Source organism: Tamandua tetradactyla, chromosome 6 (assembly GCF_023851605.1).
Source record: "Tamandua tetradactyla isolate mTamTet1 chromosome 6, mTamTet1.pri, whole genome shotgun sequence".
Taxonomy (NCBI): domain Eukaryota; kingdom Metazoa; phylum Chordata; class Mammalia; order Pilosa; family Myrmecophagidae; genus Tamandua; species Tamandua tetradactyla.
This window is the reverse complement of record NC_135332.1, coordinates 13150799-13176261: the sequence shown is the minus strand read 5'-3', so window position 1 is coordinate 13176261 and position 25463 is coordinate 13150799. Positions and strand designations below refer to the sequence as shown.

At 49.1% G+C, this 25463-nt stretch overlaps 1 protein-coding gene across 8 annotated transcripts in view; it reads left to right on the top strand.

Moving 5' to 3' along the window:
• SLC39A11 (solute carrier family 39 member 11) overlaps window positions 1–23962 on the top strand; it is a 453311-nt gene extending 429349 nt beyond the window's left edge. For all 8 annotated transcript variants that reach the window (XM_077163701.1, XM_077163699.1, XM_077163698.1 and 5 more), the window contains 3 exons: window positions 19082–19180; window positions 21232–21390; window positions 22212–23962. In XM_077163701.1, coding sequence (XP_077019816.1) covers window positions 19082–19180; window positions 21232–21390; window positions 22212–22290 — 337 coding nt within the window. In that variant the 3' untranslated portion in view covers window positions 22291–23962. The remainder of the gene's footprint in view (window positions 1–19081; window positions 19181–21231; window positions 21391–22211) is intronic.
• The last annotated feature ends 1501 nt before the right edge of the window (window positions 23963–25463 follow it).

The window sequence follows — 25463 nt, the reverse complement described above, 5'->3', positions numbered from 1 at the left end:
GATGGGTTAGCAGGAATAAGGCAGAAACAAACCTTCTCGGAGTCTGGCTTTCTGTTTACCTCTGACCCTGATAACCTTTGAAATGTTTCATGTAACTCCCACATAAATAATTAATTAAACCCAACCAAAATGGGGGAGGGGATGGCCCAAAATGGATTACCACCAATACAAATTAAACTAACTGTGTTAGAAAGTAATCACATGACCATACCACAGGGGCAGGAAGAGAAGAACTAACCTAATTAACTTTGGAAAACAGTGTTTTGATTGGGTGCTATAAGACAGTGTGTGCTAGTTTATTAGGTCTGTTTCTCACAGGAGTGTGGGTTAGAGATTTGTTACAGCTCTGTGTATAAACTAGGATTGAGCAAATTAGTGGATACATTATAAAAAATGACAACCAGATCTCTCAGTGATGGAGAAAGAAGATACAAATAGGGAAAGGGGGGAAGCCTAGAACAGAGGTCCACAAACTTTTCTGGAAAGAACCAGATAGTAAATGCAATCAGCTTTGTGGGCCACGCAGTGTTTGCTGTAAACATGCAGCTCTGCCATTGGAGTGTGCAAGCCATCACAGATGACAAGTAAATGAATGGGTATGGCTGTTGTCTTAGTGTTCAGGGTGCCATGACAAGTCCCACCCAGTGATATGGCTGGAACAGTGGGAACTCACCCGCTCCCAGGTTTGGAGGCTAGAAGGTTTGCTTCCTCTCGGGGCCATCCTGGTTCAGTTGGCCACACCTTAACTAAAAATAACATCTTCAAAAGGCCCCATTTACAATGGGTTCACACTCACAGGAATGAGGGTTAAGATTAAGAACATGTTTCTTTCCGGGGTACATAACTCAGCCTGCTACAATCCACCTTCTGGACCTCAAAAAAGACACTTTTCCCACAGGCAAAATACATTCACCCATCACAATATTCTGAAAGTCATACATCGTTTCAGCAATCTTAAGCACGAAAGTCTCGTTAGAATCAGTTATGGGCATGGTCCATCCTGGGGCATATTTCTTAGGTACCTGTGAAGCCTGGAAAACAAGTTATCTACCTCCAAAATGCAGTGGTGGGACAGGTACTCCAGAAGGGAGAAATTGGGTTCTAGAACCCTTGGTCATGAGTCCCAAGCAACCCAAAATGAAGCTGGGCAAACTCTATTAGCTCTCATGGCCTAGAGCCATCTATGGCTTGGATTCTTTGTCCTCTGGGCCTGGTGAAGGAGACACCCCACCCTTTCCAAGTGCTTGTACAGTGGCCATACTTATACATGGGATCCTAGGTCCCACTCACTATAAGCATTTCGTGACAGCCAAGTTCTCCGTGAACACTTGGGCATTGACGCCACTCTCTCCAAACTATGGATGGTGGCCAAACGCTCCTGAATTGAACAAACTCTTGCAAATTGAATACTGAGGTGGGAGCCCATCCTCTCTAAGCTCCTGGACAGAAGGCCTGCCCCTTCCACCCACATGGGTGGGTCTACTCTCTTAGCCCAAAGAAATCTTTTTATGAAGTCCAGACCTCTGCTTTTACAGTTCTGCCCATGAATTCATTCTTCCTTCACTCGTCCCTTCCCTGTCCCTTTCGGTCCTGGATGGAAGTACTTCTGTTTATATAAATTTTGCAAAACACATGTTGGCTTTGTGTGCAGTTCAAGGAAGTTCTAAACCATCAGGCAAAAGGACTTCACACAGCTCCTTCCTGGAAACTGCTGCATTTCTAATCCTGACCTCCTCTGAGAAGTCTGACTGGATCCACATTCAGTCACTCTTTTGCAAAGCATTGTTCAATTAAACCCTCAGTAAGAGTCTTGTTCTCTGGGACTTTCCAGACGCTCAGGGAGATTCCAAATAGAGCTTCTCCTGTCCCTCATCTCAGAGCACACCCTCTGGAATAGGCTGAGAATTTCCTTAGTCTTTCATTTCTGGTTCCTCTGTGCTTAAGAGTTAAATTCCCAGTTTATCCTTTTCCTCTCACATTTTACTATAAGCTGCAAGGAAAAACCAGACAGAATCTTCCAACCTTAGCTTGGGGATCTCTGAAGCTAAATAATCTGAGTTTATGAGGGAAATAGTACATCACAATTAGAACGCCACAGTAATAATTGCTGCAGGCACAATTTACTGAGAGCTGTTAAAATTCGTGGGCAAAAGTTTAAGCGGAAACAGGATCTTTGCATAGTTTCAAAACATCTCCAAATTTTTACACATTGCAAAGGGGAAAATGGTAACCCTCCAGTGGAACCCTTTCTCCACTGAGAAAGGCACATCATGTCTGCTGTATTCTTTCCAAAAATGCATAACCTCAGCCTAATCATGAGGAAGCATCAAACCAACCCACACTGAGGGGCATGCTGCAAAATGGTTGACGAGTACTCCTCAAAACCATCAAGATCATGAAAAACCAGGAACAACTGGGAAATTGTCACAGACCAGGGGAGTCTACGGAGACATGATGACTAAATGTGATACAGGATCCTGCATGGGACAGTGAAAAGACACTAGGGGGAACCTGGTGAGATTCAGAGAATGTCTGCAGTTTGGTTAATGGCATCCTGCCTGTGCTCATTTCCTGGATTTGATCACTCTGCTGTGGTTATGTACACTGCTAACAGTCTTTATATTACTTTTGCATCTTTTCTATAAGCCTAAACTTATTTCAGAGAAAAAAATTCAAAAAAGTTACAGCATGCCTGGCACATAATAGATACTCTAAATATATAATGAAATACTGGATTTGCATTTTAAATTATCTGAGAAATCTTAAAGTAAAGCAACCCATGTAACTTTGAAGAATTGAAAAGAATAAGGCCATTCTCCCCACACAACCACAAATCCAATATCCCACCCAATAAACTTAACATTGACAGAGTAAAAGTATCTGGTGTACTGACCCTATGCAATTTTTCCAAATGTCCATGAATGTCCTTTATGGTCTGTGTTTGTTGTGGTTGGTTAGTTTGGGTATTGTATATGGTTTTCATGCTTCCTTAATCTCCTTTAATGGGAAGAATTTCCCTGTCTTTTTTGTCTTATGTGACACTGACATCTTTGAAGAGTCCAGAGACTGTTTTTGATTGGGTACAGAGGGGAAGGAGATCATCTGTGGTCACATGACGGTGCCTTCTTGGCCATGTGGTAGATGTTGGCTGGTCCTTTCTCCTCCCCATTTGGAACCCAATCACTCTCCCCTCTCTCTGCCGTGCCTTCATTCCACTGCTCACTCGTGCCTTGGAGGTCTGTCCTGCTCCCACAGCCCGAACCAGCCTCATTGCACCCCTTGCACCAGCACAGGGTTTGCAAGCAGGCAGGGAGGAGCATCAGAGATGACAGTGTATAAGTGGCTTCCTCCTGCCCAGAAGGCTGGGAATTCTCAACACTGGCATTACATCCCCTACCCTACCCTCCCAGCATACTTGGAGACCCATTAAGCCCTGCATATAATAGCCAGGGAATTCTTGTGCAATGCAGTTATTGACTTTGTCAAGAGAGAAAAGACCAGCAAAGTGTCAGAAGCCAGCCATTCATTTGAATATATGGGGACACCTCTTATCTGTTAACGATAGTCAAACAGCATTAATATGTATGACAAACAGGAATCTTTGACAATGTTTGTGCTAGGTCCTACATAGGGTAATTGTAAGAGTGAAATGAAATAAATGATGCATTAACAGTGCTCGGCTCGGCACCTGGTAGGGGGTAGGGGCTTAGGAAGTGGTCCTGACACCCCTGCATTGGATGCTGCTAGACAGGCGCTCTGGGACCAGCACCAGGCATCTCTGGAAGAAGTGGTTCTGATTGGGGTGTGGCTTCCCCCACATTCCAGGGGTGATTAGTGGCATGTGGGAGGCAGCAATCACACAGCCTCCCCGCTGATGAGTCTTTCCAGCCTGGCCCATTTTTGTTGGCTTCCCAGGCACACATCCTGCACTCACCCTCAGGTCTCCATGTTGGGAAATCAAGAAAACAAGAGTAGCTAGAAAGTTCCCCAGCTGTATGGACAAATGAATAAAACAGTATGGATTAAAAACATAAATAAATAATAATGAGACAAAGGGAAAAATAAATTGGGTAGATGGAAATACCAGTGGTCAATGAGAGGGAGGAGTAAGGGGAGTGGGATGTATGAGTTTTTTCTTTCTATTTATTTTTCTAGGGTGACATATATCTTCTAAAAAATGATCATGGTGATGAATACACAACTATGTGATGATATTGTGAGCCATTGATTGTACACCATGTATGGAATGTACATATGTGAAGATTTTCAATAAAAATATTAAAAGAAAAAGAAAAGAAAGAAAGTTCCCCAGCTGGCTAGAAAGAAAATCCACAAATACATGGTACCAGGGCTTTCCCATGTAAGAAATGCTTTGGACATTTCTTTGCAGTTTCTCTCCTGGTTAGTTCTTTAGACTCAGCCTTCACTTAGAGGACAGTGGTGTATGAATCTTGTACTTTTGATGCTATTAGACTATAGAGAAGGGAGCATGCTTTCACTGGTGTGACGTGCTCAGAGAGTCTTAAAAGGTGTTGTTGTTGGAAGATGAGAATCCAGGGCTGGGGTGCTCCAGAGCCTTTAACTTCCGGTGTATTGTCCCTTCCCCTTCCCGACACCCTTGTGGGAAGTCTGAGGAATGATGGTGAGGGATAAGCAGCACCCTAACCCCGCAAGGTCTCCCCCCAGCTTTATTTGCTCCTTGCAGACAGGGCCTGCTCCCTGTTGCAGCCTGTGCCTTCCTGTGCCCCCGGGTCTCCTGGCCATCAAACCACTGACATCAGCAGAAGCAAAGGTCCAAGTGGGAGAGGAAGCCTTCATTTCCCCTGTGCCCCTTCCCCTCCCTGCACTGCTTATCTCTGCTACCTGAAGAGATTCCAGCTCAGGGAGCTCTGTGTCTCATTTGCAAAATCATAATCACTCTTGTTTGTTTGGGGGAGCCCAGGACGGCTTTCAAGCACCCCTGCTACCCACGGACAGGCAGCGTGCTCTGCCCAGCCAGAGCGGGAAAGGAGCATGTTCTAACTGCATGCAAATGGCCAAGGATTTCTCACCAGAGCTGAAAGCATCCCGCTCAGTTTGCATTAGGCGTGCAGTACGATTGCTTCTCCCTGAAGGAAGAGGAGGAGGAGCAGGTGGTGCTCAGCTTTGAACTTGGTCCGCATGCCCCGAGGATAAGTGGAAGGTATAGTTCAGTCAAAACAAGTGAGGAGGTGGGGAGTGGGAGAGCCCTATTCTGCAGCTTTCGCATTGGCCGGGAGCCCGGCAGGGAGAGCGGTGTGACCGAGACTGTGGGCGCGGGCTCTTGGAAGCATATGTTGTTCAGCAGCGGAGCATTCGGTCTTTAAGATTGTGCCCAGAAGATTGTTTGGCGGGTAGAAAAGAAAGGAGCCTTTCACCCGCTCTCATTTGGCCTGCAATGCAGTTTTCCTGAGTAGCCGTTTTCCAGTTTCCACATGGAATGATTGGTTTATGCCATCCAGATGTGCACAATGGGGTGGGTTTTTTTTTTTTTTGGCTTTCCAGATGTGCATGAACAGGAAAGTGAGTTTTGGGAATGGCAGAGGCCTCTCTCTGCAGCTATTGGAATCTGGAGAACCCACAATGCCGTTGTTGTGTGGGAATCACAGAGCTTGGGGTCTGGAAAAGAGCTTACGAGTCACCTGATTTAACCTTCTCATTCCCCAGCAGAAGGCACCAAGGCCCAGAGACACATGCCTTGCTTGCTGTGATTTCCTGCACCCAGGACAGACGAGACATCAGGCTGGCTATTTCATGGGCCCATCTCTGGGCATATGTCTGTTTTGTCCTCTGTGCACCTGACACTGTTCTAAGTGCTTGGGATACACCAGTGAGAAAATAAATATTCCCACCTTGTTCAGATGCCAGGTTCAGGGTGGGGGACATAATAATAGATAATAAACATAAATATGAGTATGTCACATAGTAAGTTAGAAGGTAATAAATGTTACTAAAAACAGATGAGGTATAGGGGGACCCTGAGTATTGGGTGGTTTACAGTTTTAGATCCGGGGATGAGGGTAGATTTCACTGAGAAGGCAGCGAAATCTGTTATCTTTGCTGCATGAGAAAACCTCAGAATGTGTTGTCTTCAGTCAGTAAGCATGGCCTCACATCTTTTGTGGGTGAGGAACTCAAGAGCAGCCCTGCTGAGTGCCAAGGCTTTGAGTCTCTCATGAGGCAACAGTCCAGAAAGTCATCTGGGACTGCAGTCCCCTGAAGGCTTGGCTGGGGCCAGAGGCTCAGCTCCCAGCATGGCTCCCTCACATGGCTATTGGCAGGAGGCGCCAGTTCTTTGCCACATGGGTGTCTCCAAACATCTGCTTGAGTGTCCTTACAACATGGCCACTCTCTTCCCACAGAGCACATGGTTCAAGAGGGGGAGATGGAGGCCACCAATGTCTTTTATAATCTGACCTTGAAGGTGATGAAAAAGTGAGCCAGAGATAACTGGGAAGGAATGTTCCAGTGAAAACTTCCCGTGGGTGGGAGGAGTCATGTTAGAGAAAGTGCTAGGAGACCAGGTAGATGGAGTGAAAGGAGCCCCAGGAACAGTGGTAGAAGAAGACATCAGAGGGGGGTGGAAGTCCAGGCATACCCAGGGCCTTGCAGGTCATGGGAAGTACTTGGGCTCTGTTTCTGGGTGAAATGGGGAGCCATAGCAGGGTTTTGAGTAGAGGAGCAGCATCACTGGACACAGCAGATGTGCAGAGAATAGACTGTGGAGGAACCAAGGGTAGAAGCAAAGTGACCAATTGGGGGACTCCGGCTGAAACTGAGGAAGAAGGTGACGAGGTTCCCAGCAGGATGTGGCCGTAGAAGAGGGGAGAAGGGGCTTGATCCTGGACCCAAGCAGACAGTGTGTGAGGTGAGAGAGAGAGGAGGGCCGAGGATGACAACAAAGTTTTTCATCTTCTCTTCCCCAAACCTGTCCCTGGTCACTTTTTCTCCCTGCCTTCTGGGGTTTTATATAAAGAGATGAAGTTGTGTACTTACATTCATTACTTACCTTTTCTGGGTCTTGGTTACAACATCTACAAGAGGGAAAAATGGTCTTATACCTTCTAACCAATAGAAATACTAAACGTTTGTAATGGCACTTAAAGCTGCTTAGAAGTAGATGACAAAATGCTGGAATAATCACTAGTGGTCTGCAATGGTATTTTTTTTTTTTGGTGGTGGTGGTACGTGGTCCGGGAATCGAACCCAGGTCTCCCGCATGGCAGGCGAGCATTCTACCACCGAGCCATCCGTGCACCCTGCAATGGTATTTTAAGTGTTGGCAAAGTGTCTGTGCTGCAGCCCTTCCCTACAATGTCCATCCTGTAGGTCAACAGACTGGAGCACTCAGTCAAAAAAGAAACTGGGGTGAGAGGAGGTGTCTGGGGACATGAACTTCGGTATCCTAAGGAAATACCCCCTTAGAGGTCATACATAGGGTCTGAGAAAACTGCCACGTTAGCAAGAGCGGGGAAGGTGAGGCCCCGCCCGGCATCCGGACCCACAGGGGTTCTTAAACTGTGGCCTGAAGTACTTACATAAAGTTCGAAACCAGGCAAAACAAAGCTCTGATGCTGGAAGCGAGGATGGCGAGTCCCCAAGGGAGCCCGGGGGAGAGCCTGCTCAGCCTGGGTGTGCATCTCGTGGCTTTGTCTGGTTTCTGAAAATCGATCAGACAGGACTCCTAGAATATATGCTCTTTCCTACACATATACTCCACTGCAATAGAACGGTTTTAAAAAGGCAATGGGAAGTTATTCTTTTCCCAAAAGCAGGGCCCCATCGAGGACTTCAAATCCCACCATTAAAGAATCATTATTTCCTGCTCACATGCGTTGTTTTTAGAATTCCAAAGACCTCAAGGAAAATTAACAAATCAAAGCGCTGTTGGCCGTGGACACTCCATATCCATGAATAGATGAGCCGAATCTTAGCCTGCCTTTTTTTTTTTTAACTTTATATAAATAGAATCTTGCTGTATTTACTATTTTGTGTCTAGTTTCTTTCACTTGGAGTTTTGCCCTGGGGGAGGTTTCCGTACCGTTGGAGGTAGGTGCGGGCCTTTCGTTCTCTTTGCCACCCAGTATTTCATCGTGTGGATGGAGCAGAAGTGCCGCTGCTGCTGGGAACTGGCAGGGTTTCCCACTCGGGCCGTAACCCAAAGCGCTGCTTTGAACTCCCGGAGGGCACCTCCGGGTGGGCACCTCCTGGTGACTATGGAGGCGCATTTCTCCAGCACAGGCACCCTGTGCACGTGGCAAGGCACCCCACCCGCTCAGCAGAGGACTGATCGCGTTTGCTGGCAGACCTCACAGGTGCGGGGGACGCTTCTCCACAGACCTGCAAGGAGAGGTGTGCAGGGGTGGCCTGAATCGCCCTCCCACCCCACCCTGCCTGCTGGCTTGACTTCCTGGGGCCCTTCCCTGCCCACTTTGGGAAGGGCGGGCCACTTGAAGGGAAAGGACAGGTCATGTCATCATCTCAGCCTCTGGCAGGAAAGCTCCCAGATCTGAAAGAAGGGGGCGGGGAAAGATCCCTTGCGTGCTAAGCCAGCTCCACCGAGCAGGTCGGGCCAGCCAGCCCCGCGGGGAGCACCGAGTCTCTTCCCACCTGCAGGCTCATCAAACACCGCGACAGGCAGCCCGAGCGGGAAGCCGGTGATGTCATCACGAGGCCGAACAATCAGGCCTTTCACGGCAGGACGATAACAATCGAAAGAGTGTGTGAGGGCCTGCCACGCAAGAGTGCACATGCTCGATGCACAGGGGAGGATCTGAAAGCTGGGGTGAAGTGGGGCTCACCAGGAATGTGTCGTTCTCCTTGCATAATCAGCTGGCCAGAGAACATACCCTAGAGAGCAAGACTTAGGCTGCCAGGAGGCTCACTTGCCAACTTGCAAGAGATAGCTGTGACTCTCTACCACCTCCAACCCCAGAACTAAACAGCTGAGCAATGTTCTTTGGTTGGGGCCCAAGCAGCAATGTCCCACGGCACAGCTCTAGGGGTCCCATTAAGAGAGAATGCAATGTAAATGGTGCCCCTGGAATGGTGCAGGCACTGAGGGTCCAGAGGGACCACTGCCTTCAGACGGAGGGAGCAGAAGCTTGGGGTTCTCAATTGCTGGGGGTTTTGTGTTCAATTCCAGGAATTCATCTTGCTGCAGCTAAGCAACCTAGAAGACTCAACTCTGCTGAGGCTAGAAATTCTCAGCTAGACGTGTGAGACATGCTCCTTGTTCATTCTGAGCAATTTCTGTTCAGATATTTTCTGAGCAAGCAAGCTTACCTGAGTAGCTGCTCCCAAGTAAGGGTGATGTTGCCCCTTGGGGACGTTTGGCCATGACAGGACGTATTTTTGGTTGTCACAAAAATATGGCACCTGATGGATGGAGGCCGGGAGCATGCTGCTTAAATGTCCTACAAAGCACCGGTCAGCCTTCCACAACAGAGAATGATCCATCCCCAAAATGCAGTTGTGCCAAGGGTGAGGACCCCTGGAGAAGATGAGAAGTTCCAACTCCAGTCAGCCCTGGGGGGCTCTGGTTAATGTCTCCCCCAGTCTGGCCTGCGCTCACCAGCTGAGCAGGCACAAGGGAGAACCTGCCCTTACAGATTGGCCGGGAAGCCTTCTGGGCTCTTCTGGAACCCTGGAGCCCAGAAAACCTTCTCTCTCTTTGATGGTTGGATGGGTCTACCTGAAGCCTAGAGGACCTAAAGTGAGTAGAGTAGTGGTTAAGAGTCCTCTCCCTGCCACTCTGCAGCTGGGGACAAGCCACCTAACCTCCTTGAGCTTCAGTTTCCCCATCTTTTAAATGGGGCTGCTAATGGTAGAAAAGGCTCCTAAGGTGGTAGAGAGGATGAGGCGTGCTGCTACATGTTCACCGTTTACAACCATGTCTGACACTTATTAGCACTCAACAAATGGTAGTGATGCTTGTAATCATTTTTATGCTAGCCCGAGGACCTGCGGCGCCCTCCGAGGGGAGCGGTAATGACAAGTGAGCTGGCTGCAGCCGCAGGTCATCGCGACGGGGTCTGCCGTGCGCCGTACTGCTCTTGATCCATGTTTGGTGCTGCTGCTGACACAGCCGAGCATTTCCCTCAAGCTCAGGCCTGAGGCCTTCCTGAGTGGAAGTTTTGCACGGAGACAACTAAATGAATTTCCAGAAAACCCTTGAGCTGAGCTGACTCATTTACAGCACATGGGTCCACCCCCAGAGGGTATAGGGGAGACTCCTGGGATGGAGCCCCAAGTTTGGCCTGGGGAGGATCCCTCCCTAGGGTGGGGCTAGGGCAAGGAGGCTCAGCTTTTCCAGAAACATCCAGCACAGTCGGCCGTCCCTAGGCAAAATTCATAGACAGTGTGTGTCCAGGAGAGGTGGGCTTTGTCCGTAAAGCCTTTCAAGGTTTTGTTGCATGTTGGCTTTGACTTGGATACGGGAGAGAGAGAGGCCCAGGTCACCCTGCCCCACCGTCTCACACCTTTGTACAGTCTCTTCCTCTTTCCTGTATGAAATGTGTTTCCCCATCTCCCTCCCTCTCTCTCTCTGTTCAAATCATCCCCATCCTCCAAAGCCCATCTCGAATGCCACTTACTCCCATGAAATTTTCCCAGGTCTTCTTTCTCTACCAGAGTAAGAAGCTTCATGCTTCTTTTCTGGCATTTAGCAGGTTTGATGCTGTTATAGTTATTTGCATGCAAGTCTTTTTTTCTCTCTCTGAACTAGATTATAAACTTGATGATAAAGGTCCTTCCCGACTTCTTCCTTCATATGTGACATAAGATCTTGCCCATGCCAGGGCTGAGCGGATGATTCTGGAGACCCTCCTGAAAAGAGGCTCCCTGCCAGCCATGGCCATCGGTTGCCATTTGAGGGCTGTGCTGACCAGGAGGCCACTGAAACCAGAATGCGAAAAGCACAAGTTGGAAAGGAAATTGGAGTGGGATCGGGAAGGGCACTGAGCTGTGTGGAGCGGGGAGTCTGAGTCACGTCTTAGCTCAGCCACAGGCTTCACCTCTGCCAGGGATCTTAGGCCGTTTTAATAGTAGCTGCCGTTTGAGGAGAACGCGTTCTTGGGCTGTGAACCACAACTGGCTCTTTATAGCAATTATACCCGATCTGCGCATGAGCCCTGCTGCCGGAAGAGTTCTGTGTGCACTTGACAGACATGGCAGAGGCGAAATTTCTTGCAGCTTGCACTGGGTCACCTCGGCACCCCTGGGGGTCCCACTCGGGGGTCCCACCCAATCTGTCTGACTCACCCACTACAAGTCATATCACTTCCACAAGACAGGGAGTTTCTCTGGCCCCCCATTTTGCTCCCTCAACAATGAAGGCCTTGAACAAGGCAACCTCCCAGGGCTTTCAGCCTAAGTCTTCTCTGACTTTTCATCGTGGGTGCTGAGACAGAGAAGGATGGGGGCTGCAGGAAATAAGAGGGCAGCCCCAAGGGGAAACAGGGTCATGCCTAAGGCTGCTTCTTGGCCTCTAAGGAAGAACAGAGGTCACTGTCTGCCTTGGATGGCCTTTCTCACTTGGCAAGGTCTCCCCTGTTACCAACCCACTCTTGGCTCAGTAGTATCTAAAGAGAAGGGCGGGGAGCCCTTCCTACCCAGCATCCTGGAGGGCCAGAATGTGCTTGGGCAACCCTGGCCAGCCCCTCCAGCCACCACAAGGTCAAGAGCTCGAGGAATGAGAGGCCAGTGGAGAAGCACCCTTGGGCTGTTTGCTTCCATCCTTGCATCCAGGCTGGGGAGGCCAGCCAGCGTATGGGCACCCTTTTCCCAGCCGGCAACTGCTGACACCCCTCTTGGACTCAGCTTGCTCCGTCTCCTGGGATTCGGGATCACGAGAGAGCCCAGCACCTTCCTCACCCCCGGGGGATTTCCAGCTGCCTCCTGGCCCTTAAGCAGCCTGGGTTGCTGGGCCCCAGAAGAGATCAAAGCCCCCGCCGCCCTCTCTGTGGGAAGGCAGTGCACCACGTGGCACCCAGCCCCTTCCTGGGTGTTGCTCAGGGCCGGGCTAGAGACGAGCTGCCCACACAGACCTCACCCGTGGGGCCCACGAGGGTGGGTACAGGGCCAGCTCTCTATGGTGAGATGCATCAAGAGCATCCAGAAGGATCTTCAGAGCTGCCCTCACGCTGGCCTGCTGGCAGCACTGGGTAGGGCTTTTCGGTTTTGAAACATCTGCTCAGTTTCTAGGATTCTGTGTCCATCCTTTGTAGCAAATTAAAATCCTCACCCAAGCTTGCCTTGGCCACCTAGCCTGCTCCTTGCCCAGCATTAGAACTGAAAGTCCCGTGGCCCAGGAGACTCCTCTGTCCTGGACAAATCGAGATGGTTTGTCTTCCCAGTTGCCAACATAAAATCCAGCTGTGTTCAGGTAATACTGATTCTTTTAGCACATTCACCTAGGCATTGCCAAGGAGAGAGGTCTGGAGGTTAGGAAAACTATTCCTACTCACTTAGCTCCCATCAGGGAAATAAAGCTACATCTTGGTCTTCATTCTTACCTTCCTCTCTTCCACCTTCATTTCTCCTTGGTGTTAAAAAAAAAATCAAAGTATAATAGGAAACAAACTCAGAAAGAACCTGCATCTCCTGGGCTGGACCTGGAGTCACTAGCTCTGGGTCTGCGCCTCCCTGAAAAATTCAGATTCCTAAGGGAAGGGAAAAGAGAAGTGGGAATGTTCCAAGCCAAATCCACCTCCCCCGCAGAAGCACCCCTCCCCAGCAGGCCTTTGGCTCGCCTTCCCAGGAGGTGTCCCTACACGAGCAGCCCAGCCCTGAGAGTCACCCACTCACCTGCACCCCCCGTGCCCTGTGAGCTCCCTCTCTCCCACCGCCCCCTTCTCCCTTCCTTCCTCCCACCCCTCCTTCCACCCGTGTTCCTGTTCTCCCCTGAATGTGCTTCTCACAGGGTCCTCTCCCCTGTTACTTCTGGTCAAGCCAGGCTGGCAGGTCACGGAAGGGAAGCCAGCAGGGATCGGCCTGCGCTTTCTTTTCATAAACAGCCTTCATTCCCGCTTCCCCGCCCTCCCAGAATTTCCCATGTCCGAACTGGCATCTCTGTGCCTCTGCTGGAGAAGAGCAAAGCTCGGTCTACGGCAGCTTCGTGTCTTCTGAAGGGAAGGGGTCTTAATTTTGCCCTTGCTTTTGAATACTGCTTTGGATCCTCCTTGCCTATCCTGGAAAGGAAACCCTTCACCTGGGCTCTCCCTTCCCAAAGCTTAAACAAGCGAGGGGTGGCCCAGCAGCCCCCTTCCCCAGGGGTGCCCGTGCAGAGTGCTCAGTTGAGGTGGAGGCGGTGCGAGAGCACAGCAGGGCTCCAGGGAAGGAGCTAGCAACTCTGGGGTTTCTTCCAGGCCATCAGTTCACCCTGGAGGGCTGCACGTTTCCCTTCTGCTTGTTTGCATTCAGCCACATTTGCTTCTTATTGCCTCATTGCTTCTGTTTCTGTGTCCTGTCCCCCCACTACCCATGTGCTTTAAGGCTCCTGCCCCTTGTTTCTCAGGATCCGCTCCAGAGCACCCCAAAGCTGGGTGTGCACTGTAGGCTCCCGGCTGCCCGACTGGCTGGCCCGGCCCGCGCTGCTGTGGTGTCCTCGGAGGCCAGCGCGTGCCTTCCCTGCGATGCTCTTCACTTGAATACTGAGAAAGCAGGGAAGGGGCTCCCTGGGAGGAAGTGGCGCCATCACATCCTCATTCCCACCTTATTTGAAAATGGCTCATGCCAGTGGCCCTGGACCCTGACCACTCCCTCAAAACCCACAGGCGCTGGGGTCCCAATACCAGAATCTCCAAGGATGGGCTGGAGCACTGGTGCTTGCTGACAGCTCCCCACTGCAGTCAGGCATGGGACGTATTGATCTATGTCCTGTTCCTGAGCTGGCCCAGCTGGTGGAGAGGAGGAGAGAATGTGGGGGCGGGTCACCCCTACCGAGTTGCCATAAAGCAGATACACAGCAGAGAGCAGAGCAGAGGAATCTGGAGAGACCGGGGCCTGGGTTGCAAATAACATGTGTGCATGTGCGCCCACGTGTGTGCATATGTACATGTGTGTACACATATGTTCGTGTGTGCATGTGTAGATGTAGAGGAGAGCCGAAATTAACATGGGACGTACATGAAAGTAGGAGAGGCAGAGAAGCTGTGGTTCCAGCCTGTCTTAGTTTCCCTGGGCCGCTGCCACCGAGGAGTGTCACCCAGGTGTGGTCTCACAGCTCTGGAGGCCAGAAGTCCAAAATCAAGGGGCGGACAGGGCGGGGCCCCCTCCGAAACCCGTGGGGGAGAATCCTTTGTTGCCTCTCTTCGCTCTCACTAACCCTGGGCACTCCTTGGCACCATTGCTCCAGTCTCTGCCCCCGTGGTCACGGGGCCTTCTCACCAGTCACTGTCTCTGCGTCTCTTCTCCCATCTTTGTAAGGACACGAGTTGCAGCGGTTTCGGACCCACCCTCATCCATTTTCAAGATCCTCTTTCCAAATAAGGTTGCATTCACAGGATAGGAGGTTAGGATGTAATGAGTCTCTTGGGGGGACAGTGTTCAACTCATAGTGCAGCCCTTGCTGTAGGATGGGGGGAGGGGGTGCCGAGAGCAATTGGCAGAGTCCTGACAGCTCACCGAGGCAGGGACTGCTGAGAAAGGCCAGCCTGGCAGGATGCAGGGGGCACGGCACTGGGCTGGGCAGAGCCACGGTGGGACACAGGTGACCAGGCTTGCCAAGGACTCCAGAGTGGAATTTCTCTGCTGTTCTTAGGATGGTGGCTCCAGGCAGGATGTGGAGGCAGCTTCCACGGCTCGCCTTGCTGATGGCTGTGGTCACTGCTGTGACAGAGAATTCTGGAAGGCGAAACTCCATCTCTGAGTTGCTGGGCAACCCTGGGCTGGTCACTCTCAGATGAGGCCTGAGGCCATTCGGGCACCTGGATGTGAACCTGGTGATGAGAGGCAGGTGATGCAGTGAGCTGTGAGCCAGCCACGAGGTGTCCCCTCTGGGTCAGAACCTTGGCCTCACTGAAAAACCTGAGACCCAGGGCTTGCTTGACAAAGGGCGAAGAAAGCTGGTTGTATCCACACCATGTATGTGCCCCATGCCAGGGTGGGGATATGAACAAGGCTGGGGAAAAGGCTGTACTGTGAGGGTCTGTCCAAGAAGACAGGGCAGAAGCTACGAAGTGTTGGCAAAGATTTGCCCTTATGATTCATTTCTTCCATAGAAACATTTATAAAATGCCCCCTGCTCCTGGAATGAGAACTCAGGGTCAATGTAGCCTATGAAACTGGTAGTGGGAGCGTCTAGAATGGGCTGTATTTTGGCCAGGGCTGGCTGGAGCCTGGATGTCAGGATGTTATGACTTGAGCAGGGCTTGGTGATGTGCTCCAAAGCTGGGATTAGATTCCTGCCCCCAGGGCACAAGAGGCAGACGACGTGGGGCTGTTGACTTGGAACCCAAACCCAGCTCCCAGCAGAGGCTTGGCCACCACCCTCCCCTCAACCTACCCTGGAGCCTTTTGAAGGGAAGAAGAGAGCTGGGGGGGGGGTGATGGTTAGGGCCCAGGAAAGGAGAAAAGGCAGGGGTGGCTGAGCAGGGCCTGCCGCCATGTGCACATACGTATTTAAAAGGTAAGGAATAGAACAATAGCTTTTTCCTAAAAACCTCCAGCCAGATTTCTTTTTTGACTCCATCTAATTTCCCCGAATCCTCACTCCCTTCTGTTAGGCTGGGACAGATTGGGGTTGCCTTGGGGAGTGTGTAAATCACAGTTGACCCTTGCCCAGAACCTCCCCTGTCAGAGGAGGATGAAGCCTCCCCCAGCTGCGGGGGGCAAGGTCTTAAGAGTCACCCAGAGGAAAGCCCTGGGTTCATGAGCCAACGCACCTCTCCATACTTAGAAACGCAGCACAACAGTTAACCCAGGCTCATAAAAACACCCAGGAAACCCTCCTGGCTGCTCTTGAAGAGAAGGCATCGTCTCCAGGCCTGGAGAGGAAGGTTGTTAGCCTGGGAGAAGCCAGAGTAAACTCCTTCCCAAAGTTTCTGTGCTGCCTGAGTAGACCGACCAGCACACAGGAGCACAGCTTCAGAAAAGCCTTCACGCCGCACAGTGACTTTCCAAGGAGGAATGCTTGCATGCTACATCTTAACACTGGAAGATCAACAAGCTGTTCAAGCCACACCTATTTTTGTACAGGAGTGAGTTTTAATCCAGAATGGAAAATTGAAAGGGGACCTATGAGTTTTTGGAACGACTCCCACAGCTAGAAAGGGTCTCACCCCACCCTGGTGGCCCTGCTTCTTGACACTAACTTGGTCATCTTATTGGCACCGGCTCTCCCAACATACTGTTCCTCATCTCCTCTTCTACCATTGCCCACCCCCAACATATCCTGATCCCACCACACAGTGCTTAGCCCCTCATGCACGCCAGCTGCCTTGCACTCAGTGTTGTAGATAAGCTGTCCCAGGTCACCCTCCTTGCAACTTCAAACTTTACAGCTGGGGAGAGGAAAGGTAGCACAGCTAATAAATCATGGAACCTAAGAAGTCTGACTGCAAAGCCAGAACTATTAACTACCATCATAGCCTAAAGAGGGGTGCCGATGACAAACCTGGGCCCTTTGCAGTCTCTCCTGTCAAAGCTTTCAGCTGCCACCAGGGATTTGGGCCAGGTTGGCAAATTGTGGCCCAGAGGCCTAATCTGGCCTCCCTCCCCCCACCCCATTTTTATAAAGAAAGTTGTAGGGGAACACAGCCATGCCCATTCATTTACATATCTGTAAATCTTTCCCATCACAAGGCAGAGTTGAGTAGTTGCAATAGAGAACCAGTGGTCCTCAAAGCCAAAATTGTTTACTATCTGCCCCTTTTTCACGAAAAGCATGCCAACCCCTAGACCGTGGGATGACACAACAGACCGATGAGGGTTCGGGTGAATTAAATGAAGACTCATCTTCACTAATTGTATCTTCAAAGGCCCTGTTTAGTTTGCTAAAGCTGCCAAATGCAATATACCAGAAGTGGTTTGGCTTTCACAAAGGGGATTTATTAAGTTACAAGTTTATAGTTATAAAGCTATAAAAATATCCAAACGAAGGCATCCAGAGAAAGATACCTTAGCTGAAGAATGCTGAAGGCATCCAGAACACCTCTGTAATGTGGGAAGCCATGTGGCTGGCATCTGCTGGTCCTTTGGCGTCTTGTTTCAAACAACTTCCCTGGGGGCATTTTCTTCCTGCATCTCCAAGTGTCCCTCTCTGTATCAGCGCTGAGCTTTTTCTAAAGTGTTTCCCCGTTAAAGAACTCCAGTAAGTAGATTAAGATCCACCTTGAATGTGTAGAGATACATCTCCATGGAAGCGACCTAATCAAAAGGTCCCACCCTAAACGATAGATCTGCCCCCACAAGAGTGGATTAGGAAAAAGAACATGGCTTTTCTGGGATACATAAAGTTTCAAACCAGCACAGGCCCTATTTCCAAATAAGGTCACATTGGCATATCTTTTGGGGGAGACATTTCAACCCATAACACCTGCATTCTTTGCCAAGTGGTCACCTATTCTTATGCCCTCCAGATCTTTGCTGATCACAGGGGACCTCCGCGGAGTCCTGTCTGAGCAAATACTCTAAAACTCCTTCCAGTGGCACACAGACTGACTCCTGCCAGGAAGCGTCTCTGCCCACCGCGTTTCCCTCCCACCACGCCTTTGCTTCCTCTGCATGTGTAACCCAGTTTACTCATGTCATGTTTCCCTTGCTGAATTGTAACGGCCCTGAGGTCAGGTGCTGGGCCACCTATGACGTTTGTAGCTGGCTTAAGCTGTGACTCTCTCCCGCCCTTCAGAGCCTCGTCCAGGACAAAAGTAGGCTCTCGAGGCCTGGCTCAGACCAGCTGACCAGATGAAGTAGCACAGCCCCTCCCGTGGCCGGCAGCAGCAGGCGGGGAAAGGATGATGGGCAGTGCCACAGTGACCCAAAGGAGGGCAGTGACTTGCTGAATCCACGCAGACGGTCTGGGGGAGGCCGGGCCCAGCCCCAGGAGGCCTGCATCACTGATTCTGTGTCAGTCTTTCTTTCTCCATTTTTCAGGTTGTTTCTAGATAAAATGTCATCTCTCCACCCTTGTGCTGTAAGGAGATGGAAACCAAATCCCACCATTGGGTAATGATGGGATTACTTCATAGCTTCATGGTAGCTACTCAGGGGGCTAAATGTCCACTCCTGGAATATCACCAAAAGAACTGAAAACAGAGATTCAGGTAGCTCCTTGTGCACCCGTGGCATTATTCACAACAGCTAACAGGTGGAAACACACCAAGTGTCCTTCTGATGAATGGAAAAATGCAGCCTAGCCATAAAATAGAATATTATTCATCCACAGGAAGGAATGAAGTTCTGAGACATACCACAACACAGATAAACCTTGAAAATATCATACTAAATAAAACAAGCCAGACACAAAAGGACAAACATTGTATTTATATAAAATAACTAGAATGAGCAAATTCATAGAGACAGAGAGTAGATGAATGGTTACCAGAGGCTGGGGCGTGGAGGAGAGTTATTGCTTAAGATAGAATTTCTGTTTGTAGTGATGAAAAGGTATTGGTAATGGATCATGCTAATGGCAGTCCAACATTGTGACTGCCATCAGTGCCACTGAATTATTTGTTTAAGAAGGTTAAAATGGCAGATTTCCTATTACACATGTAACTACAATAATTTTTTTTTTTTTTAAAGTTCAGTGATTTGTGCACAATGGCAGAATTTGGGTCATCCTAGTACCCGGATCGGAGTGTTCTCCTCTCTTCCGGGCATCCTAAGGCTATTATGTCCCCAGGGACTAAGGACTGGAGGAAGGGATAGGAGACCATGGCGCCTCCTCCCTCCTGTGCTCTCCACCTGCACACCTGCCCTTGCTCTTCCTTCTCCCTCCTTGCTTAACAGGTCCCCACGTAGAACCTTCGAACCAGACATGGCCTTGGGCCTATGCCAGGGGTCCTGTCCCTGTGTGCGGGGCTCCTGACCACCGCCTTCATGTGCCTCCTTGGTCTTACAGGAATTTAGCCATTGGAATTGGGATCCAGAATTTCCCGGAGGGCCTTGCAGTCAGCCTGCCCTTGCGAGGGGCTGGTTTCTCCACCTGGAGAGCCTTCTGGTAAGTGAATGGGCGTGTGGGGTCAGATGGCAGGGGTCTGTCTCATTCAGAATGAGGAGAGCAATCCTCTGCATGAGCTTCTTCCTCTCTCCTGGGAGTGTGCCTGGAGCTTTGGGTAAAACGCAGATAACCCAGGGAATGTGGCACCTCCCAAGCCAGAAATAACCCCAGTAAGTGATCTCATCTCCAGACCTTCAACCTTTACGTAGAGCAACCTGAGCAGCTGTGTGTCCTAGATCAGTACACACCTTCGCCTTGGCCAGCCACCCCATCCCATGTTAGGATCTTTCCCCCTCTGGGAGAGAGAACCTAGGTCAACCTTCTTCTGTCTATTCTAAATCTCACCACTGCCTGTCCCCAAGCTCCTATCAAACCCCTGTCCCTCTGAAGACCAGACTTTGTCAGCAGTGTCTGGGATGATGGGATGATTGCTCTCATACCATGTTCTCATTGTCCCCAAAGTACTTTCCATTCTATTTCTTACTCTTACCCTTTCAACGCCATGTAACATGTGCCCCCATTTTTCAGATGGGGGGGTACACAGCCCAAGGAGTTGATGACCCGCTCAAGCCCCCAACTCATCATCAGTGTCCCTGAAACCAGAAGACTAATCCTCTGCCCCTCAATGCAGACCTTATGACTTACAAGCCCTTGCCCGTACTTAAATTATTTTATTTCCAACCCCTTTTATCTCTGTCTCCATTTTTAAGTCTACAGAATAGAGCGTTTGGTGTGGACAGGACAAGCTAGTCTTAGAGATGTTTTTTCAGTGCAGGTTCAGTGAGTCTGAAAGTCGTGACTGTCACTTCGTGCAGGAGTGGCACCAGGGGAGGGGAGGGGAGAGAGGGCAGCAGCTGTGGTCAGCGCCCACACCCTGGGCATAACCATTTCTTTTTCTTACTCCAGTCTGGGCTTGACGTCAAACCTACTTTTTCCTGAGGCAACAAAGCCAGGCCAGGAATTGTACAAACCAAAGAGCTGCAAGGTCTGCTGGCCTGTACACAGAAGGCATGGGAGCCACAGAACCATGGCCCCTGCCAAATGGACTGTCCCTGGACCAGGGAGAAACCAGAGGGGGTGGGAACTCACAGTCCCCAAAGGTTGCCCTCGATGCCTTCCTGTCACCTGGGGAGGCAGGGCAGAGAAGACCTCTTGCACCCTCATTTTACAGATGGAGTGGTTGAGGCTCTGAGGCAGCATATTTTGGTAAATGCTCATTGCAAGGGACGGGGGAAAGGCATCCCAGCTCCTTGTCTGTTGGTGTTCAACCTGTAGCAGGTATCTTTTGCCTGTGAGGTTCAGGTCCTGGGCTTTTCCTCTGCTCCCTAAATTCTCAGTGCTCATGCATGCTGCTGTTTTCATTGGTGCCTGTTTGAGTTCAAGCCCAAAGAGAGGGATTTGTTAAAAGGGGAAATCTCACCTTAATCCCAGGTGCAGGTGGGGGCAGGTCCTCCACACACACATGGCCAGCTGGGCCCACTAATGGGTGCATCTCCTTCAGAAGGGGTGTGGTTGCCCCCTAAACCCCAAACATGCCAAACACAACTGTCCCTAGAAAATGCCTATAGGACTCCTAATCAGTGTCCTCTTATTCAAAAAACAATCCAGGCATCATCTGGTAAATGGATAAATAACATGTTTATTATATCCATATAGCATATTATTTATCAACAAAAGGGAACGATGTTCTGATACAAGTTATGACATGGATGGGCCTTGAAAACATTATGCGAAGTGAAAGAAGCAAGACATAGAAGAGCATGTATTGAATCATTCCATATATACGAAATGTCCAGAATAGGCACATTCACAAGGACTGAAAGTAGATTAGTGGTTGCCAGGAGGTAGGAGAGGGAGGAATGGGGAGTGGTGACTGATGGGCATGGGGCTTCCCCTTGGGGTAATGAAGAAAAAGGAACATGCTTTTGTACCACCATGCTCAGAGCTAAAGTGGAATAAAATGCATCCATTTTCTAGAGTCGAGTCAGCAGCCTGGGCATTGTGTCTGCTGAGCTCTCCCTGCTATGGTACGTGTCTCTGTTCTCTCTTAGGTACGGGCAGCTAAGCGGGATGGTGGAACCTCTGGCGGGGGTCTTTGGCGCCTTTGCCGTGGTGTTCGCGGAGCCCATCCTGCCGTACGCACTGGCCTTCGCAGCCGGAGCCATGGTCTACGTTGTCATGGATGACATCATCCCTGAGGCCCAGACCAGGTGGGGAAGCTTCCCCTCCTTCGTCCGTCTCTATCCCAGCCCGGGGCTTGCCTCTGGGTCTGCCCTTTCTTCATTTGCCTCGTCTTTTTACTTTTTGTCCCCTTCCAGCCTTTTCCCAAGATCATCCCTACCTTCTCCTCCACTGTGCTTTCCAAAACCCACAGAGGGAGGAGTAAAGGGTAGGTGGGTCAAAAGACAAGGTGCTGTTAGGTGGGATGCCCCCCATAGCCCCTCTTTTCTGGATGAAATTATTATTTTTGTATAGTGTCTTTCTTGCTCACTTCAGATTTTTCTAGGGTGGGTGTGAGCGGAGAGGTGAGCTCCAAAATCTTAGGTGAGCTCTAGAGTGACACATGCATGTTCTCTTTGTCTGGTTATAGGCCAGGTGCCAAGGGGGTGAGGGCTTGCTTTGTTTGTTTGCTTTTTTATGGCAGAATGATTTTGAGGCTAGTTTATAAGGTCAAATTAAAGGATATCTTCAAAAATTAATTGTCACTCTTTATTATTCAAGCCATGCTAGGTGACCTTGGCCACACTAAGTGATCATGCTAAGCAAGCCGTGCTGAATCGCTTCTCTATGCCTCAGTTTCCCCACCTCTGAAATGGGGATAATAATGGCTCTGACCTCATGCAGTTGTTTGCATTACATGAGTGAATTAATTTACCTGGCATATAATAGGGCCCAATAAGTGTTAGTTGTCAATGTTATTGTCATAATTGATAGCAGTAGTATATGAATAGACACTGTAAGGGGTGCTTTCAGCCTGGACGTGATCTTAATGCATTAAAGTCTTATTTTTCTTCATTTCCTTCCCTCCTAGTGGTAATGGGAAGCTGGCATCCTGGGCCTCCATCCTGGGATTCGTGGTGATGATGTCTCTGGACGTTGGCCTGGGCTAGTGCTGAGATGCTCCGGACCCATGTAAAGGAGCACAGGGAAACGGCAGTGGTGGGCGTCCATGGAACCATGAGCCTCATTCTTCACCTTAAAATGTTTTTCCTTCCTCTCTTCTTCATCTCAAATTATCCTGATTGACTACGATTATGACTATTTTTACTTTTCTTATGAGGGTCTTAATTGGAATTACAACTATCACGGAACTACAGATTTTTGTTTGGCCACTGAGTGGGATCTTTTCTCAGTGGGATTATCAAGGACATACAGATCAGGGAAATCTCTGCTTTAGTCCCTTCAATCTCCCTTGCTGGACTCAAAGGCAGCTCCTCCAAGGTCACCTACAGAAAGAAGCAAGCTACCAAGAGAAGCCTCCAAAGCTCTCTTTGCCTAGTGACTCAGAGCTGAATGGCCAGGACATCTCTTTTCCGTTCCTCCTGATTCTTCACTGATGACCCTCTACCCACCTAGACCAGAACTGAAACATCATGGACACAGCAACCTACTTTCCAAGACTCAGCCAGCCCAAGGAGGAATGTACCATCCTCTACCTCTCCAAGGGGAGATACTATATGGGAAGTTGACACTGACATAGGGAAGAAAATTGGATAGTGGATACTGTTCTTCCTTTTCTTTTTTTTTAAGGTAAAGATTGACATTATTGATGTTAAGGGAACTAGCACAACTGTGACTACACAGTGATCCCAGTGAAACGATGGTGGAATGAGTGAGTGTAGCTTAGACCAGAGGCCTCTGCTCTCTGTGGCTGGGAATACAGATTCCAAGAACAAAGTAGGTTGGCATGGTTTCCAAATCCCTTAGGCATTTATTCTGATAAGTTTAGAGACTTCATTCGTGTAAGAGACTTAGGAAAACCAGCAAATTGCTGTAACTCAAACCCTTTATCCTACTAATGGAGGAAGCCACTTATGCTAACTATGAAGGACATTTGAAATCTGCAATGGATTGTCTGTTGATGATTTGGTAACTTATAAACTGCCCAAAACTCTTAAGCTGCAGCAGGCTCTACTGTAGCTTGGCCAGAGAACTTAGAATGGGAAAGGAGGAAGAGGTAGGAAAAGAAGAGATTTTTTTACACTTTACTCTTAAAGTAAATTTTTTAGCCAAGTTATTCTGAAACGACCCTAAAGAATGACTTGTATTAGACTAGAAGCTGGCCTACTCCTTCCATACACACGGCTTTTCCAACCAAGGGTGATATGACTTGTCTGCTTCAAACATAGCAAAAATCCATTGTCCTCATTTATCAAAAGAGCATATGGGACCTTAAGTGGGCTCCACTGCAAAGGCCTGCAAAGGCAGGCTGCCCAAGAGCCAGATATTTAGGCATTGCGTTGTTGAAGCCTGCCCTCTAAGTTTACATTTTCAACTGCTTCCAAGAATCTCCTGCTCTATGGATGGTCTGAGACCCTAAAGGCCAACCTTGTGCCTGGGTTTCTGTATGTTCTTCCAAAGCACTGATGATCAAAATTGAAGACACAAACAGAGGTTTGATTGATTGGATGAGTTTAACTGGTTTGTTGGATGGCATATATGTAGGTTTTATTTTGATGTCTTTGTCTTTAGTTCTGTGTAATATAAAAATCGTTCCTTCTGATGGAAAAGACCTTATAACTGTGATTAATATCAATAAAGGGGGCATTGTTGTGGATAGTCTGTGCCATGACCAGTCCTTCTCAAAACTGCTTCTTTCCAGGGATAATAACACAAGAGCCAACATTAGTGCTGACATTGCCCCCTACCCAACACTAGTAGATGCAAAGGGAAGAGCTCAGATGAGAAAGGCTAGTCAGATTCTTGTTTGCAAATACAAGGATCCAACTCAAGCTTATTTAAGTAGAAAAGGAGTTTACTGGAAGGCTCTCAAGGAGTTCACAGGATCTATAGGAGAATCAGGCTTAAAAATGGGGAAGCTTCACGAAGCTGGAGGTCTGGGCCCAAGGCCCGATTACCCTCAGGAACATCTCGGTTTGGGTGCTGTTCTAGTTTGCTAGCTGCCGGAATGCAATATGCCAGAAATGGAATGGCTTTTAAAAAGGGGAATTTAATGAGTTGCTAGTTTACAGTTCGAAGGCCAAGAAAATGTCCCAATCAAAAGATGTCTATAGAAATGTCCAATTTAAGGCATCCGGGGAAAGATACCTTGGTTCAAGAAGGCTGATGAAGTTCAGGGTTTCTCTCTCATCTGGAAAGGTACATGGCGAACACAGTCACAGTTTCTCTCTCAGCTGGAAGGGCACATGGCAAGCAAGGCATCATCTGCTGCTTTCTCTCCTGGCTTCCTGTTTCATGAAGCTCCCCAGGAGGCATTTTCCTTCTTCATCTCCAAAGGTCGCTGGCTTGTGGACTCTGCTTTGTAGTGCTGCATTAGTCTCTGCTCTCTCTGAATCTCCCATTCTCCAAAATCTTTTCTCTTTTATAGGACTCCAATAAACCAATCAAGACCCACCCAAATGGGTGGAGACACGTCGTCCCCTAATCCAGTTTAACAACCATTCTTGACTAAATCATATCATCCAGGGAGATGATCTGATTACAGTTTCAAACATACAGTATTGAATAGAGATTATTCTACCTTTATGAAATTATATTTATACATGGCTTTTCTAGGGGGCATACTTCCTTTCAAACCAGCACAGGTGCCATCGCCTCTTCTGCAGGTCACTAGACACTAGTGAAACTGCTGTCCCTCCATGCTGCCACCACCACCATGAGGATGAATTTATAATGATTCTTGTGGCCTGGCTCCACATTCAAAGTTCAGGGCAGAAAGATCCAGCTGGCATAGCTTGGATCCTATGCCCACAAAACTAGCTGGTCTTCCACTTAACCAAAACTCACATAAGAGTGGATTTTTCCAAATTTAGGAGGGAGTTCAGATGCTGGAGAGCCAAGAAAAGGAAAAAAAAATTTATTACAGCCTCCCTCTTTTGCTTCTCAGCATTTATAAACACTTGAATAACCTACTTATAAAAACTGTTTCTGCTTAGGTAATGGAGCTCTCCCTCATATGATCAAAGCTCCACTCATCCCCTCTCTGAAGGGAATTACCTCAATCCTCTGTCAATTTCTGATCCAGGATCTCTGAGTAATATCCACTCCTCTTCCAGTGGTCACAGTCCCCTCTCATCTTTCTATAGCCTATGGGATAATGTGT